Source organism: Chiloscyllium plagiosum, unplaced genomic scaffold (assembly GCF_037043375.1).
Source record: "Chiloscyllium plagiosum isolate Xiang-an unplaced genomic scaffold, Cpla_swu_hap1 HiC_scaffold_2, whole genome shotgun sequence".
Classification (NCBI taxonomy): domain Eukaryota; kingdom Metazoa; phylum Chordata; class Chondrichthyes; order Orectolobiformes; family Hemiscylliidae; genus Chiloscyllium; species Chiloscyllium plagiosum.
This window is the reverse complement of record NW_028270140.1, coordinates 16,458,485-16,484,950: the sequence shown is the minus strand read 5'-3', so window position 1 is coordinate 16,484,950 and position 26,466 is coordinate 16,458,485. Positions and strand designations below refer to the sequence as shown.

At 41.0% G+C, this 26,466-nt stretch overlaps 1 protein-coding gene across 1 annotated transcript in view; it reads left to right on the top strand.

Moving 5' to 3' along the window:
- Positions 1-102: 102 nt before the first annotated feature.
- Positions 103-26,466, top strand: part of noa1 (nitric oxide associated 1) — a 34,306-nt gene continuing 7,942 nt past the window's right edge. Inside the window, exons 1-6 of the mRNA XM_043720296.2 lie at positions 103-1,204; positions 3,088-3,252; positions 13,570-13,787; positions 18,341-18,472; positions 22,419-22,535; positions 25,536-25,653. Of these exons, the coding sequence (XP_043576231.2) occupies positions 118-1,204; positions 3,088-3,252; positions 13,570-13,787; positions 18,341-18,472; positions 22,419-22,535; positions 25,536-25,653 (1,837 nt within the window). The 5' untranslated portion in view covers positions 103-117. The remainder of the gene's footprint in view (positions 1,205-3,087; positions 3,253-13,569; positions 13,788-18,340; positions 18,473-22,418; positions 22,536-25,535; positions 25,654-26,466) is intronic.

Genomic DNA, 26,466 nt, shown 5'->3' with positions numbered 1-26,466 from the left:
TCCCCATCTCCTCTCCTCCCCCCACCCCCATCTCCTCTCCCCACCTCCATCTCCTCTCCTCTCCTCCCCCCTCCCTTTCCCATTGACTCCCCGCCCCCATCCCTGTGTCGGGGTGAGATGGCGCGCGCGGCTGTCAGTTGGTTTCTCCGCCGCGCGCTGTGCTCGAGCCGCCCGTTAGGCGCTGCCCCGCGCCGGGGGCCGAGCAGCCCGCCCTCGGCCTGGGCCTACGCGGCGGTGGAGCCAGCGAGGCCGGAGCAGATGGTGTTTGTCGAGTACGCAGCTGAACTCGAGGAGGCGGCGGCGCCGCCAGCGCCAGCGCCGGGCGGCGAGGCGACGACGCCGGCGCCGAGGAAGGCCCAGGCCTCGCCCTCAGCTCTGCACCGCCAACTCCTGGCCTTGGAGGCGCTGAGTCCGCCACCGGCAGCCGAGCCGCAAGTGACCGACCCGGGCTTCCCGGCGCCTGAACTGCCGTCGAGGAAGAAGAAGAGGAGGAGGGAGAGCCGGCGGCAGGAGCACCGGGTGTACGGCACTGCCGACCCGCTAGAGCCGGCCAGCAGCTCGCCGTGCTCGGGCTGCGGTGCCCTCCTGCACTGCGTGGACCCGTCCCTGGCCGGTTACCTCCCGAGCGAGAAGTACAAGCAGCTGCTTGAGGCCGGCGCCTTGCAGCGCTCCGTGTGCCAGCGCTGTTTCCTGCTGGTGCACCACCAAAAGGCGCTGGAGGTGCGGGTGCCGGAGGGGGAGTACCGGCGCCTGCTAGGCCGCATCGCCCAGGAGTCGGCCCTGGTGCTCTACATGCTCGACCTGCTGGACCTGAGCGGCAGCCTGATTCCCGGCCTGCAGCGGCTGGTGGGCGAGCGGAACCCCGTCCTGGTGCTGGCCAACAAGGTCGACCTGATCCCCGCCGACTGCCGTGACTACCTGAAACGGCTCCGGCACCGGGTGCTCGAGCACTGCGGCCTGGCGGACATCTGCACCGACTACCGGGGCCGGGACGTGGTGCACCTGATCAGTGCCAAAACCGGCTACGGCATCGAGGGGCTGATCTCCCGGCTCCAGAGCTCCTGGCGCTTCAAGGGCAACGTGTACTTGGTTGGCAACACCAACGTGGGAAAGTCCACCCTCTTCAACACCCTCCTGCAATCTGATTTCTGTAAATCCAAAGCCCCCGATGTCATTCAGAGAGCAACTGTTTCCCGCTGGCCAGGTGAACTCAGCGGGTTGCATGGGGTTTTTATTTTGGACTTGCAGTGCTCGAGTTCAATCCCCGACTTCAGGGGTTTGAATGCTTTAGATACTAGAATTAATCCTCCCGACTGAAACGTAGCAAATGCCGCAATTTAAGAGGCCGGTAAACAAAAAGAGAACTTGCTGACCGATTAGTCTTGCATCTGTAGTCCAGACAATGTTGTTTTTGATATTATTATAATTCTACTGTAAAGAATTGGGATAAATAGTTAAAATTAGTCTTGCGCCATAGTCCAGACAATTTTTTTTTGATATTATAATTCTACCTTAAAGAATTGGGATAAATTGTCTGGACTATAGATACAAGACTAATTTTTACTATTTACCCCAATTCTTTACAGTAGAATTATAATATTTTAAAAAAACATTAGTCTTGCATCAATAGTCCAATCTTGCATCAATAGTCCAGACGATGTTTTTTATATTATAATTCTACTGTAAAACAAAATTGGGATAAATAGTCAAAAATTAGTCTTGCATCTATAGTCCAGACAATGTTATTTTTTATATTATTATAATTCTACTGCAAAGAATTGGGATAAATAGAGTTTAAAATCTTACATCACCACATTATAGTCCAACAGATTTATTTGGAAGCACTAGCTTTAGGAGCGCTGCTCCTTCAGGTGGTTGTGGAGTATGAGATCATAAGTCACAATTTATAGCAAAAGATTACAGTGTCATCCAAATAAAATGATATATTGAACAAACCTGGATTGTTAGATCTTTCATCTTTTAGAATGGGTTGCAGGTTTCAGTTCATTAATATGTAAATCCCAGGACTACTTTCAAGTCACCTTCTTGAGATAAGGTTTTATAACAAAAAGGTGACATCTCAGCTCAGACAATGCAGTAAAGGTGTGCAAGATCATAGTCTCTGTATCCCAATCTTGAGTCAATCCGGTTCTATTTCCAAAGTGGAATTTACACAATTTTACTTCCTGCAGATTGTGCATTTTTTGAGCAAGATAGAATGTATCTGCAAATACAGATTCACCCCATAGACTTGTGTGCACGTGCATGAGAGAGAGATTGCCTGTGTGCATGTGAGTGCACATGAGTGTGTGTGTTTGCGTGTAAGCCTGGTAAAGTGTGTGTAATGGAGTATAAGCCTGTGAGAGGGTGTGTGAGAGAGTGTGGGGGAGGGGGAAAGGAAGGTTGTGTGTGTGAGAGAGAGTGTAGTGGGGTCACCTGTGGTGTGACATGAACCCAAGATCCCGGTTGAGACTATCCTCATGCATACTGAACTTGGCTATCAGCCTCTGCTCGGCCACTTTGTGTTGTTCCCTATCCTGAAGTCCACCTTGGAGGACAGTCACTTGAAGAGCCGAGGCCAAATATCCCTGACCGCTGAAGTGCTCCCCAACTGAGATTGCCTTGATTGTTGTGTGGTGTCAATTCATCTGTTGTCATAGCATCTGCTTGGTCTCGCCAATGAACCATGCCTCAGGGCATCCTTGACTGATACAAACCGGGTCTGTATTCATCCAAGTTTCAAAGAATAAGAAGTCCTTATTGAAACCTACACAATCCTTAGAGATAGACAGGATAGATGTAGATATGATGTTTTCCCGGATTGGGGATTATAGAAGCAGGGGACACGTTTTAAAAATATGGCCACTTGGGATATTGCAGAGAAGACAGTATTTTACTGAGAGGTTTGTGAACCATTGGAATTCTTTACCACTGAAGGCTGCGGAAGCTCAGTCTTTTGCGTATGTATAAGGGAGAGATTGATAGATCTCTGGTTACCATGGGGTACAGAGTTATGGGAATAGGGTGAGGGAAAGGCACTCCAGTGTATGATCAGCCATAATGTTAAGTATTTGTTTTGTTTCACAGGAACAACATTAAATCTTCTCAAGTTTCCAATTATAAACCCCACACCATACAGAATGTTTCGAAGGTCAGAAAGATTGAAAGCTGCTAAGTCTCAAACTGAAGCTGACCTCAGCGAAGAAGAGTTGAAGCAACTTCACCAACTGAAGAAACAGGGCTATTTGGTTGGTAAGGACCTTTACTATAATAGTCATACAGCACAGAAACACACTATCTGGGCCAACTCATCAATGCCAGCCACCTTTCCCAAAGGCAACTACTCCTACTTGCCTGCATTTAGCCCATTTTCAATTCATGTACCTGTCCAAATGTCTTTTAAATATTGTAACTGTATCCGAATCTATCACTTCCTCTGGTTCCAATTGCAAACCACCCTGTACATGAAAATGTTGCATCTCAGGTCTTTCTCCTTCCACCTTAAAAATATGCCTCCTAGTTTTGAACTCCTCACCCTAGGAAAAAGACCTTGGCTATTCACCTTACCTTATGCCCCTCATCATTTTACAAGCCTCTATAAGGTCAGTCGTCAACCTCCTATGTTCCAGTGAAAGAAGTCACAGCCTCTCCCTGTAACTCAAACCCTCAAGACCCAGCAATGCCCTGGTAAATGAACTGAAAGATGCTCGCTGGTTTTATGACATGCCTGGCATGTTAAGACAAGAGTGTGTAAGTGAAGTAGAAGTTAGGACGTAATGCAGTGTGGATTATGAAGTGAGGCCTAATTTGCTGATAGTTTAGCTTTTTGTATTTGTGTTCCAAACAGTAAGTACCATTTACAGAGTCATACAGCGCAAAAACATACTCTTCAGCCCAACTCGTCCATGCTGACCATGTTTCCCAAACTAAACTAGTCCCAGTTGTCTGAGTTTGGACCATGTCTCTCTCAACCTATTCGAATGCTGTAACTGTACTTGAATCTACCACATGCAGTTCATTCCACACACTAACCACCCTCTGTGAAAATGTTGCCCTTTGGGTCCCTGTTAAATCTTTCCCCTCCCACTTTAAAAATATGCCCCCTAGTTTTGAACTCCCCCACCTTAGGGAAAAGATATTTGCTATTCACCTTAACTATGCCTCTCATGATGTTATAAACCACTATAAGGTCACCCCTTAATCTCCTACAATCCAGTGAAAAAAGTCCCAGCCTGTTCTTATAACTCAAACCGTCCAGTCCCAGCAACATCTTGATACATTTTTTCCTGAACTCTCTCCAATTTAATAATATCCTTGCTGTAGCAGGGCAGCCAGAACTATACGCACTCCTCCAAAAGAGGCCTCACTAATGACTTGTACAACCTCAACATGATAACCAAAGTCTTATACTCAATGGTCTGAGCAATGAAAACAAGCATTCTAAACACCTTCTTAAGCACCCTGTCTACCTGTGATGCAACTTTCAGAGAACTATGTACCTGAAGCCCTAAGCGTCTCTGTTTGACAGCACCACCCAGCACCCTATGCTGAAATATTAATGAAAGCTGTTTCATTAATGAGTTTTATAGGTATAAACCAATTTTCTATTAAATGGTTGTGCTCTTGCCATCCGCCATTTAAGAAAATCGTTGTTTTGACCTTGAGAAATTGAAACCCTCCTGATTTTAGTGTTTTGAATTCGGTTCAATGTAGTGCCAAAAGTAAATAAGAATCTAAGAGTTTGAGAGGAGAGAGGCAGAAGCAAAAGCAAGTACTTAACTGGTTTCATCTGATGCTTTGTTTGATTTGTACCACTTGCTTACTGATTGTCTTTTAGGTAGTTGAGGAATTTGGGATACTTAAATGACAGGATGCTAGTCAGAATGACGGAACTCATAATGGCTATCCTTATTACGTGTGCAATGCCATCAGAGTTGATAAAGTGTGGAGCTGAAAAAAGAATAGCAAGTCAAGCAGCAACAGAGGAGGAGAGTCAACATTTCAGGCAGGACCTTTCATCAGGACAATGCCATCAGGACAATGAAACATGTTTAGTTAGAAATTGCTATTGGTTTTTGAAGAGGAATTAATCTATAGTTTAAATTTGGAGTTCAGTTGGTCTTTGTATTGCATTTTCCCAAGTAATAAGTGACTACAATTTAAAAGTAACCAATTAACTATAAACTGATATATAAAATGGTTTTTATCATGGAGATATACAGTACGGAAACAGAACCTTCGGTCCAACCCGTCCATGCTGGTGATGATTCAATTTTTTTTAAATTAGCAGAATAATCTGCTAAATATGTTATTTAAGGCCCGCAGTTCACCTTATCCCCAAATATTGACTTATACTTCACTGTACATAACATATGTTAGAATCAACTAAGCTGGTTATTTGATTAAAACATACATTTTGAACTAGGTAAACATACTTGAGAATTAATATGCTGTAATCTAAAGGAATATCCAGGCATCAGAATTTTGGAGCTCCATGCCTTTTTTTTAAAAAGGAGGAAAGACTGCCATAATATAGTTTTGAAGTTTTAGTACAAATTAGTTGGAGGTTACATTTTTGCAAACACAGATACAAATGTCTTCACAATTTTGTATTAAACAGATTGTGCTTTCAGCTTCAAAGCCAGCAACAATGATAATGTTGAAATACACATGCAGATTCTTTAAATAATCCGTAAATCTTCAATTTTATAAGCCATTATTTAATTCAAAAGTTAATGAAATATAGTGGGGGCTTTCGGTTTCTAAACTTTTTCCAAATCAACCTTAATACTCAGCTTGAAGTATCAAAGTTCTGGATTAGTGGTGCTGGAAGAGCACAGCAGTTCAGGCAGCATCCAAGGAGCTTCGAAATCGACGTTTCGGGCAAAAGCCCTTCATCAGGAATAAAGGCAGTGAGCCTGGAGCGTGGAGAGATAAGCTAGAGGTGGGTGGGGGTGGGGAGAAGGTAGCATAGAATACAATGGGTGAGTGGGGGAGGGGATGAAGGTGATAGGTCAGGGAGGAGAGGGTGGAGTGGATAGGTGGAAAAGGAGATAGGCAGGTAGGACAAGTCCGGACAAGTCATGGGTATAGTGCTGAGCTGGAAGTTTAGAACTAGGGTGAGGTGGGGGAAGGGGAAATGAGGAAACTGTTGAAGTCCACATTGATGCCCTGGGGTTGAAGTGTTCCGAGGTGGAAGATGAGGCGTTCTTCCTCCAGGCGTCTGGTGGTGAGGGAGCGGCGATTTCGAAGCTCCTTGGATGCTGCCTGAACTGCTGTGCTCTTCCAGCACCACTAATCCAGAATCTGGTTTCCAGAATCTGGTTTCCAGCATCTGCAGTCATTGTTTTTACCTCGTTGAAGTATCAAAGGTCAAACAAATATCTAATATGCTTTAAATGCAAGGAAAATGTATTTGCTTATTAAGGTTTGACATAAAATACAATTAGTCATAGAGATGTACAGCATAGAAACAGACCCTTTGGTCTAACTTGACCATGCTGACCAGATATCCTAAATAAATCCAGCCCCATTTGCCAGCATTTGGCCCATATCCCCCTCAACCCTTCCTATTCATATACCCATCCAGATGCCTTTTAAATGTTGTAATTGCACCAGCCTCCTCCACTTCCTGTGGTAGTTCATTCCATATACGCACCACCCTCTATGTGGGAAGATTGTCCCTTATGTCCCTTTTAAATCTTTCCCCTCTCACCTTAAACCATGCCCTAGTTTTGGATTCCCCTACCCTGGGGACCTTGCCTATTCACCCTATCCATGTCCCTCATGCTTTTATAAACCTCTAAAAGTTCACCCCTCAGCGTCAGATGCTCCAGAGAAAATAGTCCCAGCCTATCCATCCTCTCCCTATAGCCCAAACCCTCCAACCCTGGGTACATACTTGTAAATCTTTTCTGAACCTTCTCAAGTTTCACAACATCTTTTCTATATCAAGGAGACCAGACTTGAATGCGGTAATCCAGGAGTGGCCTAACCAATATCTAGATGGCGATTTGAAGGTGCTTCATTCCCCACTAGAAGTCAAAAGCTGGGATCTTTTGCTTCTACATTATCCAATCCAATTTCCTATCCTTCAATTAAATTCATGGAAAGCTGTGCTCTTCGGTCCATAAAAGTAAAAAAAAAAGTGTGGCACTTTGGAAATAGCATTTTGCACTATTTGAAGTGCTTCCAGTTTATGGCCTGGAAATTTGCATGATCCATTTTAACATCCTTACGTTGTGGGCTATGCTAACATAGCACATTTTACCCATCCATAAAGGGCTAACACCTGAAACATCGACTCTCCGCTCTTGGGTGGTGCCTGACCTGCTGAGTGTTTCCAGCGCCATACTTATTGACTCTGATCTCCAGCATCTGGAGTCTTCACTTTCTCATAGCACATTTTATCCATTCACTTTTGTCCTGAGGATGTCGCATTACCACTTGGTGAGAGTCACAAATAGGGCAGACTTTGTAAGGGTTTGGAGTTTCCTGTTCTGAAGGACTTGAGTTTTCATTACAACCTATCAACTTTATGGTAATTTCTTGTTAGCCCAGGGATTACCAGATTTTTTTGAATTTATCCTTGTAGCTTTTCATGCTAAAATTTCAGCTAATCCTCTGGAATGTGGGTCTAATGCCATTGTTAGTATATAAGTATAATCCCTGTTCCCCATAATGCAAGATATCCAAAATCTTTACTTGGATAGGTTAACCATTTTCATCTAAATATGTTAATAGCATTAACTGGAAGATTGTGGTGTCCTTTAGATAATGTTTTAACATTATGTATTGTCATGTAGTGGATGGTTTTACCCTCTCTTTGGGCAAGGCTTTTAAGCTTCAATCCAAACAACACATTGTTTTGATAAAGAAAATGCTTCTGGCTGTTTTAATTTTATTTATGCTTTAAATGGACGATTAGTAGGACAATGGGAGTGCTGGTGTGAGCCTCAATCACATACCACTTTCTTCTGTTGTTGTTAGCAGAACTAGAAAATTGTGCAGAATGCAAAGAATAAAACTTCAGGAGCAAAATAGAGAAGCATTGATGGCACATTCCATCTAAAGTGTCAGAGCTTTCATGGCTATAGAATAGTCGAGTGCCAGTTCACTCTTGTTGATAGCTCCATTCCATTGAGTTCCTCAACTTAACTAGAATTTGCTTAAGTGTCCAAAATTTGTCATGAACATACTGTAAAGCAAACACATACAACACTCTCTCAAATTAGTCTATTTGAAAATCAGTAATGTATGAAAATCAGACATTCTGTAATGTGGCAAGCATGAGTTCTAATTAATAGGTTAGTGAAATAACTTGACAGCTTGTCAAGATAGGTGCTGCATAACTGTGGTGGCTTACTGGGTAGTGCATTTATGTGCACCTTTTTTCCTGTTGTCCAGTAACCCTTAACCTAACTCAAAATGGCCAGAATCCCCCAACACGAAAACCAGAAAAATCAAAAGTCCAGTGTTGGCTTAGTCCCGAGGTTGCTATTTTTAAACAATGTATCTATCTCTAAAAAATATCCTCAACAATCTTCTTTCAGCTGTATGTTACAATCTCCACCTGAAACTATATTACCTTGACCAAACCAACCTAATTGTAGCTGAAACATTAATGAATCACTTCTTCAGTTCTCACTGCACTAACAAACCAGCATAATTAAACTATTATGATCTGGAGATGTAGTGTCATGAATCTTTCATTTATACAATTGCATTCCACCAAAAAGCTATTCCAGATGGCATACTTAACCGTGTGGACACGAGGGTTTCTGTTAAGCTTTGTTTTTCAGTAGTACATTCCCCACTTGTGCTTTCAGAAGCCTTCACCTGGAAGTTGAGCCTTATCAAGAGCACTGACATTGATTTTGAATCTTGATAGCTCGAGTGTTAAAATTGCAGCTCTTTTCTCTGGGTGGCCATTCGTAGAGTCTGAGATGTACTGCACAGAAACCCTACAGTCCAACTCGTCCATGCCGACTAGATATCCTGATTAATTTGGTCACACTTGTCAGCATTTGGTCCATATCCCTCTCAACCCTTCCTATTCATATACCCATCCAGATGCCTTTTAAATACCACTTCCATTGGCAGCTCATTCCATACATGCACCACCCTCTGTCTGACCAAGTTGCCCCTTTGGTCTCTTAAATCTTTCCCCTCTCACCTTCCAGTGTTGGACTCCCCCAGTCTGGGGAAAAGACCATGTCTATTTTCCCTATCCATGCCCCTCATGATTTTATAAACTTTTTTAAGGCCACCCCTCAGCCTCTGACACTCCAGAGAAAATAGCCCCAGCTTATTCAGCAGCCTCTGCCTATAATACAAAGTCTCCAATCCTGGCAACATCCCTGTAAATCTTTTCAAGTTTCACAATATCCTTCCTATAGCAGGGAGACCAGAATTGCGCACAGTATTCCAAAAGTAGTTTAAGATTATTCAGCAGTGTTCTATCATTCTAAGTTGCAAAATTCTTCTGACCACAAAGATGGTGGTCCTGCTGGGTGTGGTTCCCCAGCCTGGGATAACAGCCTACCTTTAGGCATCCTTTCTAACACACACTCTTACTCTGAATAGAGAGAGGATCTTTAAGGGTATGCTCAGTTACAGGTACTGGTGTCCAAAAACACCCCTGTCCTAATATAGTTTCTTCCAACTTTGCAGCCCACCCTGACCTTGCTGACACATGTTGCCTTTCCAGGAGCAAAACTCTCCCAGTGATATCACTCAGGTTGTCATTAGATCGCAGAAACCTTTCCACCATGCCAAGGTCGCTATCCACAGAGAAGGCAAAACTGGTATTGGAATACTGTCTTGCAAATACTTCTATTCCGTCATGGGACATGACAAGGTTTATTGCCTTTGAGTAGATGGTAGTGAGCTATATAATTGACCTGCTGCATTCTATGTGCTGTAGGTAAATGCATAATATGATTAGGGAGAGAGTTCCAGAGTTTGACCCAATGACAATGAAGGAGTGGTGATACATTTCCAAGTTACGATGTTGAGTGTTTTGAAGGTGGTAGTGTTCCCATTTATCTGTCCTTGCTTTCAAGATGGATGTGATCATGGGTTGGAAGGTGCTGTTGAAGGATTTTTGGTGAATTTCTGCAATGCATCTTGTAGACCACATTAACGCTGTGTACAGAATGTTGGTGGTGAAGTGACTGAATGTTTGTGCATGTGCTGATGAAGTGGATTGCTTTGTCATAGATGGTGTTAAGCTCCTTAAGTGTTGATCTATGTTCATCGTGACAAGTGGGGACTATTCCATCATACTCCTGACTTGTGCCTTGTAGATGGTGGACAGGCTTTGGGGAGTCAGGTGGTGAGTTAGTTGCTGCAGTGTTTCTAGCCGCTAATGTGTGCTTGTGGCCACTATGTTTATATGGTGAGTCTACCACAGCTTCTAGACAATGGTGTGACCCCTGCCCCCAACCCCATACGGTATTAATAGTGGTGAATTGTGATGGTAATGCCATTGAATATCATGGGGCGGTGGTTAGATTATCTCTTTTTGAAGGAGGAATAACAATGTATTGTCACATGTATTTTTACAAAAAAGTGTAAAGTTTTATAAGTTGCCATACCAAGACACTTAAATTAGTAACACAAATCATAAGAAGGAAAAAATGTTAAAGGTTCATCACAGTTCAATTAATGACTGTTAGGTTTGGGGTTGACTGGAAAACCAGTCCGGGATTGCCCCTTCATGCCAAGATGAGACTCCGTGCTGGAACAAGGCCTCCACATTGGATTGTTAGGAGACCTGGAAGCCGCTTCCAAAACAAGGACGAGCGCTTCACATCAAGACCAGACCTCTGTGCTAGGACTAGACTTTCAAATCGGGCTGCAGGAATACCTGAAAGCCACCAAAGAAGATCTCCACAACAGAATGGGACCTCCATTCCAGGTCAAGACTGCCAAATCAGGAGACCGCCCCACCAAGTGCCATGCTCATACAGTCATTCCAGGCCCTTGGAAGCCACCTCATCACTGGGCCTGGACTGGGAGAAGATTACTACTCCCAAAGTCAGTAAAAGAAGGTAAAGTACCATAATAAATGGAAAGTGCTTTTTTTTTAAAGCAAAGGAAGAAAACCTAAAGTAGACAGAGTAGACAGGCTCTGGCTCCCTGGCTGAGGAGCCTGCACAAGATGGCCATTGCCTGGCAAGTGATATTATTTACCACTTTTCATCCCAAGCCTGGATATTGTCTGTCTGTGTCCTAGATATTGTTGGCCTGGACTGCTGCTGAGTCTGAGAAGATACAAAAAAACCTGTAAATGCTGGAATCCAAAGTAGACAGGCAAGAGATTGGAAGAACACAGCAAGCCTGGCAGAGAAGGCTTGATGGGCTGAATGGCCCACAGAGCTCCTTGGGGTCAGTGCACCACAACAGCCAATCCTTCCTGGAACTCCACTCAAATTTGCCCTAATGATCCAATTTACGATGCTAACCTTCACTTTCAAAAGCTCTGTAGTTGGGGTATTCAAAATCATGAGGAATCTGAACAGAGTAGGCAGGGAGAAATGTCTTCCTTATGAAAGTCCTTATGAAAGTATCGAGAACAAGATGGTGCAGATTTAAAATTAATCAGTGAAAAGATCAAAAGTGATATGAGGAATGACTTTTTCGCACTGATCTGGAATGCACTGTCAGTGTAGTGGAGGCAATAACCTTTCATAACAGGGTTGAACAGTTACCTGAAAAAGAGGAATTTTGAAACATGGGAGGAATGCAGGAGAATTGCATTAGATGCATTGTTCATTCAAAGAGCCAGTGCATTTGTGATAGACCAAATGACCACATTCTGAGATTGAGTATTAGTGAACCTGGCAAACTAACATCATATGAGGACATTATCTTTTATAATGCAAGCTCTCTAATATAATCTGAGTACTTTGACTATAATTCTAATCAGTTTGGTTTTATTTGTCTACCTTGTTATTGATTTTAGGAGAAGTGCATTTTTAGAGCTGAATTTTACTTACTTTGCTCCATTGTGGAAAGATTAGTGTCAGTAGTGCTATCATGCCTGTTCCTGTGCTTGTTACATAAAACATGTAAAGTACGTGGAAAAGTAAGCTATTGTGCCCTTAAATCATGCTTTCTCATTCAATAAGACCATGGCTGACCTGTGTGTGTTACAAATTCAACACTGCCATCTAACCCCAATGATCTTTGACTCATTCGTCCAACAACAATCTGTCTACCTTAAGAATATTCCTGACTCCACCTCCAATTCCTTCTGAGGTAGAGAATTCCAAAGTTGCACAATCCTTGGAAAGAGGGTAAAAAAGGTCATCTCTAGTTCTAAAACTGTATTCTCTGGTTCTGGATTTTCCGCAAGAGTCAACATCCTTTCCAGGTCCTCCTTGTCCAAGACCCTCTTGGGATCTTGATACACTTCACTCAAATTCCCCTTCCTCTAAACTCAGTTGTAAACGGACACAGCTTGTCCAATCATTCCCCATAACAGTAGCCGCTCAGTCAGGTATCAACCTAGTAAACCCCCCTCTAAACTATCTCGAATGCATTAATATCCTGTAAGAAGACCAAAACTGCACACAGCAAGTACCAGTTAGAATCCTACAGCAAGGAAACATTCCCATCAGCCCATCTCGTCCATACTGACTAAGTTTCCCAAACTAAATTAGTTCTACTTGCCTGCATTTGGCCCATATCTCTCAACCTTTCCTAGTTGTGCACCTATTTAAATGTTGTAACTGTACCTGAATCTTCCACTTGCAGTTCATTCTATTTAATCTCTGTGACTTGTAGAAGTTATTTTATATTCAGTTCCTATCATAATAAAGGACAGTATGCCACTAGCTACCTTAATCACATGCAGTACTTTCATGCCAATGGTTTGTGGCTCTGCACTAGAACACCTAGAATCTCTTCGCACCTCAGATTCTGCAGTTGTTCACTGTTTAAATATTGCACTGCCTTTTTTATTCTTACAGCTAAAATGAACAACTTCAAGTTTTCCCACATTATGTACTATATGCCCAATTTCTCCTGCCCCATTTAACAAGGAAGCAGGTCTGTATGGAAAGTGTATCTGCTTCAAAACATTTTCCAATGTTCCAGCAGAAATGAGTCTCATTGCCCTGTTTTCCTGTATTCTTTTAATATTATGTTTGATTCTAACAGAGGGTTTGCACTTATTTAGAGTTTTCCTCAAACTTGATCTACAGGCTTTTCACTGCCTACCAACTTTCTTGATACTGATTGATTTCCTTAGATTCTTTTTCTTTATCTTCAATTTCTTTAATGCTTCTATTCGTTTGTTAGTGACTTCGGGCTCAATGATAATTTGCTTTTTAAGCAGGTCACAAATTATTATACCAATTCTTCTTTTATGAGTCTTCCCAATTGTTCAAATTCTGTTAATTTTTAAAAGTTTTATTTCATTCTTTCTCATTCTAATGAAATCAGTTATAATTCAGATTTACTTATCCATTGATGTTGATTTGATATGCTTCTAACATTACCATTTCGATGTTTCAGTTTACTGGCACTTGCTGATATTTGCTTTGTTTCCTTTGAGTTTAGGTAGAGTTGGCAGAACATTTCGTAACACTCAAGTGAGTGGAGAACGAAACAAACGAATAATTGAATGGGATCCAGATGAACTGTCCCTGAGTGCAGAACCTGAAGAATCTAAGAAAGAAAATGTGTCAAACTCCGAAAAGGTGGTGGAATTCACATACAATGAACTGAAAGATGCTCGCTGGTTTTATGACACGCCTGGCATCTTAAAGCAAGACTGTGTAAGTGAAGTAGAACTTAGGATGTCATGTAGTGTGGATTACGAAGTGAGGACTAATTTGCTGATAGTTTAGCATTTTGTATTTGTACTCCAAACAGTAAGTACCGGTTACAGAGCCATACAGCACAAAAACATATTCTTCAGCCCAACTCGTCCATGCTGACCATGTTTCCCAAACTAAACTAGTCCCAGTTGCCTGCGTTTGGTCCATGTCCCTCTAAACCTTTTCTATTTGTGCACCTATTTGAATGTTGTAACTGTACCTGAATCTACCACTTTCGGTTCATTCCACACACTAACCACCCTCTGCGAAAATGTTGTCCTTCGGGTCCCTTTAAAATTTTTCCCCTCCCACCTTAAAACATATGCTCCCTAGTTTTGAACATCCCCACCCGAGGGAAAAGGCATTTGCTATTCACCTTATCTATGCCCCTCATGATTTTAAGAATGTTTTAAGAAACAATTGGTTAATGTTTTGTGTATGTCATCAGTATTCAGTTTCAAAGAAGAGTCCTTTCAGACCCAAAAGGTTAATCCTATTTCTACCACCTCAGATGCTGTCACATCTGATTTCTCCAGCATTTGTTATTATTTCAGATCTCCAGCATTTGCAGTATCTTGCTTTTATGAGTGTTCAGATCATCAGGCTCCACTTTAAAAAAGAAACTGCTTATCTTGCTTCAACTTGGTAATAAAAATACGAAAGCCATATCTTGCTTCTTGTTTGGTAAAGAAGTAACCCAGGTCCATGTTGGAACTTCATTCTTCCATTGGATTTGAGGATCATTTTCAGAATACACTGGTGGTATACACAGACTCAATCTTCCTATGCTACCAGTGTCATACTCCAAAAGATGTTGAAGCTTTATTTCAGTTAGCCATTCTCCATTAAACACTCTCCCATGACTGACTGACAGCCTACATTTTATTCAACCAATTCAAACCCAGTTAACTCAATATATCCATTAGGGTGGCACAGTGGTTAGCACTGCTGCCTCACAGTGCCAGGGACCCAAGTTCCATTCCAGTCTTGAGTGACTGTGCAAATTCCATACAGACATTCTCCTCATGTCTGCGTGAGTTTCCTCCCATGATCCAAAGCTGTGCAGGTTGGGTAGATTGGCTATGCTAAAAATTGCCACGAGTGTCCAAGGATTTGCAGGCGAGGTGGATTAGCTGTGTAAATACAGGATTATAGGAATGAGGTGAGTCTGGATGGGATGCTATTTGGAGGAATCGGTGCAGACTTGATGGGCCAAATGGCCTCTATATGCACTGTAGCGATTCTGTGAAAGTACCAGCTGTTCCCACATTCCTTCAGGCTGCATTAGACAACACCAAAAACATCACCAGCTGCAATTTTTGGATTGTAACACAGCCATTGAGCTCTGACTTAGTATTTACAATTGCATTGCAGTTTAAATCGTTGCTTTATTTTTAATAATTGGTGTGGCCAGTTCTTGAACTTGTTGCTATCTTGCAAAACCCCATGGAAAAGTAGTCTTTCTCTTTTACTTAAAATCTCTGGACTAAATAGCCCCTGTCCCCAATTTTTAAGCACCAAAAAGAGGAAATGGGAGGAAAAAGTTATAGATAGTACATGCTCCTGCCCTGTGCTAATGATAAAGGAAGTGAGGGAGTGCATCGTTAAGCTGTTGTGGGTCTCCTGTCAAAATGTTGTTTTGCCCAGGATGTTGTCATGCTGCTTGTAATTGTTGGAACTTGCAATCCTCTGTAAAGACCACATCTTTTAATTTTTCTTTGTTTTTAATTGTGGACTGGAATGGAAAAAGGACTGTTTTCCCAGAACCCCTCCTGGTGTCCTGCATCCAATGTTTACCTCTGAACAGCATGGTTAAAGGTTGATTGGTGTTAATGTCACTCACTCTTCACTGAGTGCAAATTACCTCCTGCAGCTCATACATTACAACAGTGACCACACTAAATTGACAGCCTTTGGATATGGCAAATGCTGGAGCAGTGCAACATTGCATTGTCAACTCTTCGTTAATGTAGTTCTGTGATTTTTATCAGGTAAACCAGTTGTAGGCAGAACTGACTGAATGATAGGTTCATGAGAGGCAATAGTAAAACCACCCATTGGGAACTTTGCAACAGATTTTTATGGTCTGCAAACTGAGAGACAACAGAAGCACATTGGACTGGGGGGGGGGCATTGGGTGACAGTGAAATGTATATAGAGGTAATGTGTTTATAAGCATTGGATCGGTTAGTGTAAACTTTATCAGGCAATGAGAAGGTAGAGATGACTATGGTGGGTAAGGTTCCTGAGGGGGCCTGCACTTATTGGACTTTAGAAGAATGGGAGGTGACCTTATTGAAACATACAAGGTTCTTATGGGACTTGACAGAGGAGATGCGGAGAGGTTCTTCCCCTTGTGGGAGAGTCTAGGACCAGAGGTGGCCATTAAGACAGATGAGGAAGAATTCCTTAGCAGTGATATTTATCAACTACAGTCACTGATGAGGTGGTGGGGGTGGCTAATGTTTACCTTTATTTAAGAAAGACTGCAAGAAGCAGCCTGGGAAGTATAGACCAGTGAGTCTGACATCAATAATGGGTACTTTGTTGGAGAGGATTCTGAGACATAAGATTTACGTCAATTTGGACAGACAAGGACTGATTAGGGATTATCTTTGTGCGTGAGAAATTGTGTCTCACAGATTTAATTGAGGTTTTTGAGGACATAACGAAAAAGATGAGGACAGCAGTAGATGCTGTCAACATGGACTTCAGTAAAGCCTTTGACAAGATTCGCTTGGTAGACTAATTAGTAAAGTTAGATCACATGGAATTCAGGGAGAGCTTGCCAATTGGATACAAAATTAGCTTTATGGTAGGAGAGGTTGCTAAAGAAACGTTGTTTTACAGATTGGAGGCCTGTTACCAGCGTTCCTCAGGGATTGTTGCTTAGTCTACTTTTTGATTGTCATTATATAAGTGATTTGGATGAGAATTTAGGAGGCATGGTTAGTAGGTTTGTGGATGACACCAAAATTGGTGGTATAGTGGATACTGAAGGTTATCTGAGATTACAAAGGGATCTTGATCAGTTGGGCCAACGGTTTGAGGAGTGGCAGATGGAGTTTAATTTCAAAAAGAGTGACGTATTGTATTTTGGTTAAAATCAGCAAGGACAGGATCATGCAGTTAATAGGGCCCTAGGCAACCCCGAGAACAGAAACCTAGCGGTTCAGGTACGTAGTTCTTTGAAGGTTGAGTCACTAGTAGACCAGGTGGTTAAGAAGGCATTTGGTATTCTTGCCTTTATTGCTCAGACCGTTGAGAGTAGGAGTCAGGAAGTCATGTTGAAGTTGTACAGGATGTTGGTGAGGCCTCTTTTGGCCTCCTGCTACAAGAAGGATATTATTCAATTGGAGAGGGTTCATAAAAGATTTACCAGGATGTTGCCAGGACTGGAAAATTTGAAATATAAGGATAGGCTGGGACATTTTTCACTGGAGCTTAGGAGGTTGAGGGCTGACCTTTTATAGAGGTTTATAAAATCATGAGGGGCATTGATAAGGAGAACAGCAAGGATCTTTTCCCAAGGGTGGAGGAGTTGAAAACTAGGAGCATATTTTTAAGCTGAGGAGAGAAAGATTTAAACAGAGCCTTAGAGGCATCTTTTTCACATAGGATAGTTTGTATGTTGAATGAACTGCCAAAGGGGTAGGTGCAGGTACAATTACAACATTTAAAAGGCATTTAGACAGGTATATGAATGGGAAGGATTTAGAGGAATATGGGCCAAACTTGGGCAAGTGGGAATTTAGTTTTGTTTAGGAAACTTGGTTGACATAGACGACTTAGACTGAAGGGTCTGTTTTCATGCTGTTTGACTACATAGCTCCATCCATGTCAAGACTCCCCAAAGTACTTCACTAATTAAATGCTATTAAATGTGTCAGTGATTTTACAACAGCAAGATCCTTCAACAGACAATTTAAATAAGCAGTTTTATTTGGGGATGTTGATTTAAGGATGATGGAGGCCAGGGGATGCAACTCTTCATTGTTCCTTAAATAGTGCCAGTGGACCTTGATTTTCAATGGAACAGACAGATCAGAATTAAATTTAACGTCTCTTCTGAAAGGCAATTGACCTTTGTCATTGCACTATTGCCTTCATACAAAACTGATTAATCAATCTAGAGTGTGTGCTGCTTTTACATAAATGCTAATTCATTCCCAAAGTATTTGCAGGTATGTCCTGTTAGAATGTAGTGGGCCAGGGAATTTAGATGAGCCTGCTTTCTTTGTATCATTCTCAAAGATAAGTCCTAAATTTGAAAACCAACATGTTTTCACATGTATTTGGTCAATCTCCAAAATGTTTTTTGTTCTGGAGGAACATCGTTTCTCATAACTTTTCATTTAAAACAATTTTTCTTGAGTGGTAAGCTATTTGTATCAATAGAAATAAGTACAGTAAACAGAGCAACTGGCTGACATCTTGCTAGTGAAATCCATGGGAAATTAAGAAGTGGTACTATTTGTAATTCTCTCATATAACTCCAATATATTTTGCAGATTTTAAATCTTCTTACAGATCAAGAACTGAAGTCTGTTATACCATCGTCAGGCATCGTTCCTAGGACATATGTGCTACAACCTGGTATGGTGTTATTTCTGGGTGCCCTAGGTCGCATCGACTTTCTGCAGGTAAGGATCTAGAGGTCTCAATAGATCAATACATCTTTATATATTTTACACAGCATTTTTTAACAAGTTGTAAAATCTGCTGGTACAGGGTGTCACTTGAACCTTTGCTATTTTTAATGTTGGTACAATTTATGAGACAAGGAGAAAGTGAGGACTGCAGATGCTGGAGATCAGAGCTGAAAATGTGTTGCTGGAAAAGCCCAGCAGGTCAGGCAGCATCCAAGGAGCAGGAGAATCGACATTTCAGGCATGAGCCCTTCTTCAGGAATGAGGAATTCTTGAATGAGTCTCATTCCTGAAGAAGGGCTCATGCCCGAAACGTCAATTCTCCTGCTCCTTGGATGCTGCCTGACCTGCTGCACTTTTCCAGCAACACATTTTCAACAGTTATGAGACAAGCCAATCTACAAGAATCTGAAAGACAGCAGGGTGGTAGAGGTAAGACACCTTCTGATTACTCTTGTGGAATATTGTGGGAGCTTGCACTCAAAGGCCAGGAAAGAAGAGACCAAGCTCAAGGATTTCAACAAAGTTGGAAGATTCATTTAACTTTAGGGTGGGAGAGGATCTCCATGATAGCCTGTAGGACATAGTCTGCAAGGAATATGTCCTTCTCAAAGAGCACCTGACGTATAGCAAAATGCTCCTAATAGAAGTCATTCTGGGAATTGGGAGTGATTCAGCTTGAAAATTAAAAGGATAAGCAGCAAGAAAGTACATCTTTAGATGTGTTCAGTTAACACTCAGTGTAAAAATCATTTTACAAGTTAAATGTGGATTTCTTATATAGTTTAGAGTACAGGTTACCTCCCGAAATAGTGTTTAGTCGATTAGATTAGATTACATTCCAGTGTGGAAACAGGCCCTTCGGCCCAACAAGTCCACACCGACCCACCGAAGTGCAACCCACCCATACCCCTACATTTACCCCTTACCTAACACTACGGGCAATTTAGCATGGCCAATTCACCTAACCTGCACATCTTTGGACTGTGGGAGGAAACCGGAGCACTCGGAGGAAACCCACGCAGACACGGGGAGAACGTGCAAACTCCACACAGTCAGTCGCCTGAGGCAGGAATTGAACCCAGATCTCCGGCGCTGTGAGGCAGTAGTGCTAATCACTGTGCCACCGTGCCGCCCACTGTTGGTTGACTTGTTGGTTACTATAAAAACCTTTAAAATATGGAGTCTCACTGTGTGATCATTTCAGTCAGCTACTAGAAACTTTTCAAATCTTTCTAAAAATTAGAGGTAAATGTTCTTGAAAACATCCCATAAATAACACTCATGACTTCTCGAAGCTGTATATTTACAACGATCGTGAAGGCTCCAGCGCCAGCTTGAGCAGTATTATGCTGCTGTTGTGGAGACCAGGACAAGACCAGAACAGCATTTAAGATGTTGACCCTGCTGCCCCAGCTAGTAGTTGTCAGTTCCCATTACAATTTTATTCAGGTCTTTACTTTGGCTAGGATAATCTGGAAATGTTGCTAGTCGGTCAATGTACACTGAAAAATGATGCCAAGGTACTTTGACTATGGATAAGTTTTAAGTCACAAACGGGAACTTAAAATTCTTCCCTGGCCTTTGGGTTATTCAGGTCTCATCAGTGTTTGATCAAAGTTCTCAATATTTTTGAAATTTGTGATTTTCAGTAACTATTTCCTCAATATCCTAAAGTTCTTCATTTTGGAAAATGAGGACCAAGTTCGAAAATGTGTGAAGTGCCATGCTTTGTGGGAAAGAGGTCACTTGCATAGATGAAGAGAGAGAGAGTGACGACTGATGACTAGGAATTCTCTCCAGGGAATATGTTCTACTCAAAACCATCTGCTGACAGCTACCAAAATGATCCTATTGACCATCCTCTTAATGAGAGTGCTCAAAGAAAGAAAAGGCCTTTGGGACATAGCTTTTTAAATAATTAGGAGTTTGGTTAACTCAAACCAACCAGTAAGTTGACTTGGGATACTGGTGGAAGAAGATTGAAACTAATATAGAGACCACCCCACCCATGGTGTTCTGATGAGGATACCCAACTTGTTCTCTCTGCAAATCACCTAACCACAGGCAGAGTTGTCATGAGTCCCAACATTGTCAAAAAGATAATGCTGTAGTTAAAGTCTAAATATGTTGATGACAGTGTTGACTTCATAGGCCTGCAAAGCGCAAAGATGAGGTCCTGATCCTTGAGTTTAGATTGAGCCTCAGTGGAGAAAAACAAAGGCTAAAGACTAAGGTCAGTGTGGGAATGGGATGGAGAATTGAAATGGCAAGTGATGAGAACCTCAGTCACAACTACAATCAAAATAGATGTTCGGCATAGCAGTCACCTAACCGGTCATTTATCTTATAAAGAAACTAGATATGAAACACTTCACCTGACAAAGGAGCAGTGTTCTAGAAGCGTGAGATTTAAAATAAACCTGTTGGACTATAACTTGGTGTCGTGCGACTTCTGACTTTGTCCAACCCAGTCTTAACACTGGTACCTCCACATTATGGCACAAACATGATGTGAATTAAATAAAATGGAAACTAGAGGCAAAGTACAGTGAGCCAAAAGGTTTAAAAAGAAATAGCCTTAAGTGCAAACTCTCTTAGGTTCTAAAAGCTGATTTCAGTTTAAATATCACATATACTCATGTAAAAATTGAACTTTCAAAACCAGTTTCTAGGCAAAATGTTCAGAGATCACCATTTACACGGAATGTTCTTGGAGAACTTATTTTAACTGCAGTGGTTACACGGAAGGAAGTTATTCAGCTATATGGAAGTACCGAGTCAGCACACATCATTTGGCTTGCGTGGCTATGAACATTTGTAAATTATGGAACTTATCTTTGCTTCCAACACATCATCAATATTTCATCACAAAGATTATTTTTTCCAGTCCACAAACTTTGAATTGGACATGGAAATGCCAGTCTATTTGGTAACATGGTAATGCTTTTACTGCACTCATTCGATGATCTACAAATATAATGATCCAAAAGCAAAAATCCCATATTTGCTTTTAAACTTAAGTCCATTCTCTTATACAGTTACATCAAACTTGTGTTTCAGCTTCAAGGAGCTTCTGTAAATTCCCTTACCCTGGGACAGCAAACATCAACATTGGCTTGGCTCAGAATTTGGTGAAAGTTCACAATTGGAAAATGTTATAGGAATACTATTTTAATGAACAATGAATTGAAATGTGAAAAATTAAGGATTTTTTGACTGAAGATTGAGATCAGCCTTTACACTGGATTGACCTAATTAATTCCTGAAGAAGGGCTCATGCCCGAAACGTCGATTCTCCTCCTTGGATGCTGCCTGACCTACTGCGCTTTTCCAGCAACACATTTTCAGGATTGACCTAATTGACTAGAGCTAATGAGCCCTTTGTGGTGATAAATGTAATAAATGTTTCCAGTTTTGAGTTTGTAATAGTGCTGGAAACAATTCTTGGCGAAGGTGAGATTGAAATGAATGTTTGAGATTGCTGCTGCTGCTGCAGCAGCAAACCTTTGGCTATAATCTTTCTAACTATAAATTGTAGTTGGTTGTTATGATGGACTCCTTCTTAAAAAAAAATTAATAGTGGAAAATAAAATAAGGATAAAAGAGCTACATTTTAGCTTGTTTAATTTGTACTGTTTTTCCTCATGTTCAGCATTGTTGGCTGACAAAATTGCACGAGTGTAGTTCTTACAACCTGAAGCTGATATGTGAAATCCAACTCTTCTTCACCCCAAAACAACAAAAGATATCTGGTTGGCATGGATGAGGTGGACTAAAGGGTCTGTTTTCGTGCTGTATAATTCTATGACTATGTTCTTTTCATAGATACTACCTGATCTGTTGAATGTTCCCAGAATTGAGTTTTGTAATGGATTTAAAATTTCTGCAAATCTAGTATTTTTAAAATATTGTATTTTCACTTTCTTTTCATATGCAGGGAGAAAGGTCAGCCTGGTTTTCTGTAGTTGCTTCCAACCAGCTTCCAGTCCATGTTACAAGCCTCGATAAAGCAGATTCGATCTATCAGAAGCATGCTGGAACAGCATTCCTTGCGGTAGGCAATCATTCTTTATTGGAGTTTTAGGAAAAAGTATGCAGCTGAAATTTGAACTTTACCATAGATTGTTGTCCCTCTTATAATTGTAGTATATGTGGGCAAAATTGTTCTTCCATAATGTTACCATTTTGATAGGACTTTTATTTATGTTGAAGGCAAAATTAAGTCATGAAATACACAGACAAATATTTATAAATTAAGTCCAATATACTTTATCCTAATATTTCACACAGAACCATCTTCCATATTCTAAACTTTATGATGCATAAATAGGGCGGCATGGTGGTTCTGTGGTGCTGCCTCACGGTGCCAGGCACCAGGTTCAATTTCAGCTTCTGGTGACACTGTCTGTGTTGTTGATAAAATATGTACAAACACTGGATATTGCTTAAAAATTCATGATATTTTAGAAATAAAATCACTTTTTGGCTAGAGTTTGACTGAATTCTTGCTGTTATAGCACATATGTTGCTCTTGTGTGTTCAGTCACAAACCTTTTATCCTCTGGGAGAATAAGTATCACACCACCTTTTTATAAAAAGTGTAAGACTTAACTCTAACGTCATGTCTGGAATATATGTTTGAAGTTATTTATTTATTAAAGCATACTTACATCTATATTCTTGTTCAAATTTACAAAATGGTGCATTAAATGGATGAGGGATATAATTTTCCTAATGCATGCAGAGAGATCTTGAGATAATACAAACTTTGGATAATTGATGTTTGAATAACCGAGGTTGTTCTGTATATAAATCTCCCTTCCCTCTACTTCCCTGCCCTACCAAAACACCATGAGTTCTTTGGAGTAACCTTTTATGTGGCACTATTAAGTGTCTTTTTGAAATCCACACTTCACCTACTGGCTTCCCTTTATCCACCCTGCTTGGCTACATTCTCAAAAGACATTTCTCTCAAATATACTTCCCCTTTATAATGCTACGTTGATTTTGCATGACTATAGTATGATTTTCTAAATATTCCGCTGCTACTACAACTTTAATAATACATTTTAGCATTTCCTGAGTGACACGTTTCAGGCTGACTGACCTATCTCCCTCCCCCTCCTCCTCTTCCCCTTTCTGAGTAGGGTGTTACAAATATGTTTTTACAATCCATTGCAACTTTTACCAAATCAGGGGAACTTTGAAAAATTACAACCGATGTATCAACTGTCTCTGCAGCTATTTCCTTTCAGATCCGAAAATGCCGGCCATTGGCTCCAGGACCAATCAGCTTTTACTCCCATTAGTTTCCTTAGTGCTTTTGATTATCTTAAGCTTGTCCCTCCCTTGTACCTTTGGTTTTCTACCATTGGGATTCTTCTACCATGAAAACAAACAAAATATTTGCTCAAAACTGCCATTTTAGTGTTCGTAATATTAGTCCTCAAAGTCATCCTCTGTGGACCAATTTTTAGTTTAGCAATTTTTAAAATGCTTGTAGTAATTGTTGCTACCCATTTAGTATATTTGCTAGTTTACTATCTGTCCAGTGAACAACGAATACAGTGTACTGTGTTGCTTTACATGGAAGAAGTGTTTGAAGTGCTGCTATCCTTAGCTGCTTCATCCTAAGGTTACAAGAGGGATATTCACTGCACAATTTTTAACTACTTATCACAACACCCCAGATAATAAAGCAGCCCATATTCAAATGTAGCAAGACCTTGACAATATCCAAGTTTAGGCTAACAAGTGGCATGCAGCATTCATGCTGCAACAAGTGCTAGGCAATGACTATCTCCAACAAATGAAAATTTAACCATTGCCCATGAGATTCAATGGCATTACTATCACCGAAACTCCCACTATCGATATCCTTCGGGTTACCATTAGCCAAAAACTGAACTAGCCAAATAAATACTGTAGCTACAAGAACAGGTCAAAGGTTTCGAACCCTGCAGCAAATAACTTACCTCCTAACTCACCAAAACCTGCCCACCATTTACAAGGCACAAGTCAGGAGTGTGATGGAATATTTACAACTGACTGGATGAGTGCAGTTCAAGCAATACTCAAGATTTGTCATCATCCAGGACAAAACAGCCCTCTTGATTGGCACCATATCTCCAAACATTCATTAGACATTCTTCTGTAGCATTTACGTATAAGATGCATTGCAGAAATTGGTTGAAACTTCCTAGACTACGTTGTCTAAATCAATGATCACTACCATCTAGAAGAACAAGGGCAGCAGATGCATGTGAGCATCGCCACTTGTACTCAAGCTACTGGCTGTCATGACTGTTGCTATCATTGAGAGAAATTGCTGTTTCTTTAGTGATATGGGTTAAACTCTTTGAACTTACTCTATAATGGTACTGTGGGTCTACATAAACTAAATTGATTGCAATGGTTCAAGAAGACATCCTGCCACCATTTTTCTCTGTGGTAAATAGTTTTGGGCAATAAATGCTGGCCCAGCCAATAACACTGTGTAGTGAATGAATAAAAGAAAACAAGGAGATGTGGCAAGGAGGTGAATCTCCTCTAATCATATGGGAAGGTGTCAGATCGGTTCGTGAAGGGTTTTCTTGTAAATGGCTGCAGTTGAACTATTTGGTAGTATCCTGATTTAGGTGTAGATGAATGTGGACACTGAAGGTGCTATTATCATTGTGAAAGAGAGAAGAATGTTGGACTTGTGGTTAAGGAGGAAGCAGGAGAAATGGTAACAACATCCAGGTCATGTGAACTATAGCGGAAGGGAATTTATAGCTGAGAACAAAACATTTTTGAAGCTGTAGTATACAAAATAAATTTGTCAGGACAGATTCAACAGACAAACTGGGAGAAGGGGGTAGGTTTATTAAAGACTTAGTTGTAAAAAGAGATGGTGGTATAAGCACATCAAGGGAAATTCTTTTGCTGTAAAGAGTGGAAAGCATTCCAGTGATGCCAAACCAGCCTTCTGTTTGACTGATCAATAAATTTGCATGCATCAAGGGTTTGAAGTGCTTACTGTTCTGACATGTCCTGTCCCCACCACTTCTAGGTTCCTATTGGTGGAGAGGAGAGGATGAAAGATTTCCCTCCCTTGGAACCTCAAGATATTGAGTTGTTTGGAATTGGTCCCTTTGAGGCTGTTGCTGACATAAAGCTCTCTTCAGCAGGTAGTGTCTTTTACTTAATCAACTTATGATATATAGATAAAACAAAATCCGGAAATGGATGCACAAGTAGCCATATCAAAGCAATATAAGTGTAATATGACTGGCTTGTAAATATATTTCTAAGATTTGTATAATGTATTATGATCCCAGCTAATGTTAGTCCTGGACAAGTCAAATCTCAGACTGAAATCTGGTTTAATTTATCATACTTGTGCTTTCATTTAGTGCGGCGATCTTTCATTGAAGCACAAGCACACAATGCTACAGTTTTAATAATAAAAAAAGTTTATTACGCAAAAGAAAAAGTAGAATAAAATAAACCAAGCTATTTACATAACCCAATTTACAATACTGAGAAACACATCATAAAAGTACAATTTTCCATCTACAACTCCTTGCATTCAACCAAACACTTCCGTTCTAGAACATTGAAACTAAACTCTACACTGACAAAACCTATTTCCTACCAGTTCTAGACTATCTCCTTTATTTAGAGAACCTGTTTAACACTTCTAACTTCCAGGACCTCTGCGAACTGAAACCAAAAGGCTTTCTGAGCTATGGGTTTTTGTCCTAAGCAAGAAAAAAAAATTCTTGATCTTTTACTATAAGTAACCTTCAGTGATTGATGGTCTTCAGTGATTATTCTGTTCACTTGTAGAAGTCTCCCAGTGTTAATGAATTGCCTTTCCTGCTCCAGGAAGTTTATTTTTAAATCCAGAAATAATTACAAGTTAATCATTAAACCATCTCATACACAGACAAAACCGACGTGTCACTAGTTCAAATTCTAATATAAATGGTACTAATATG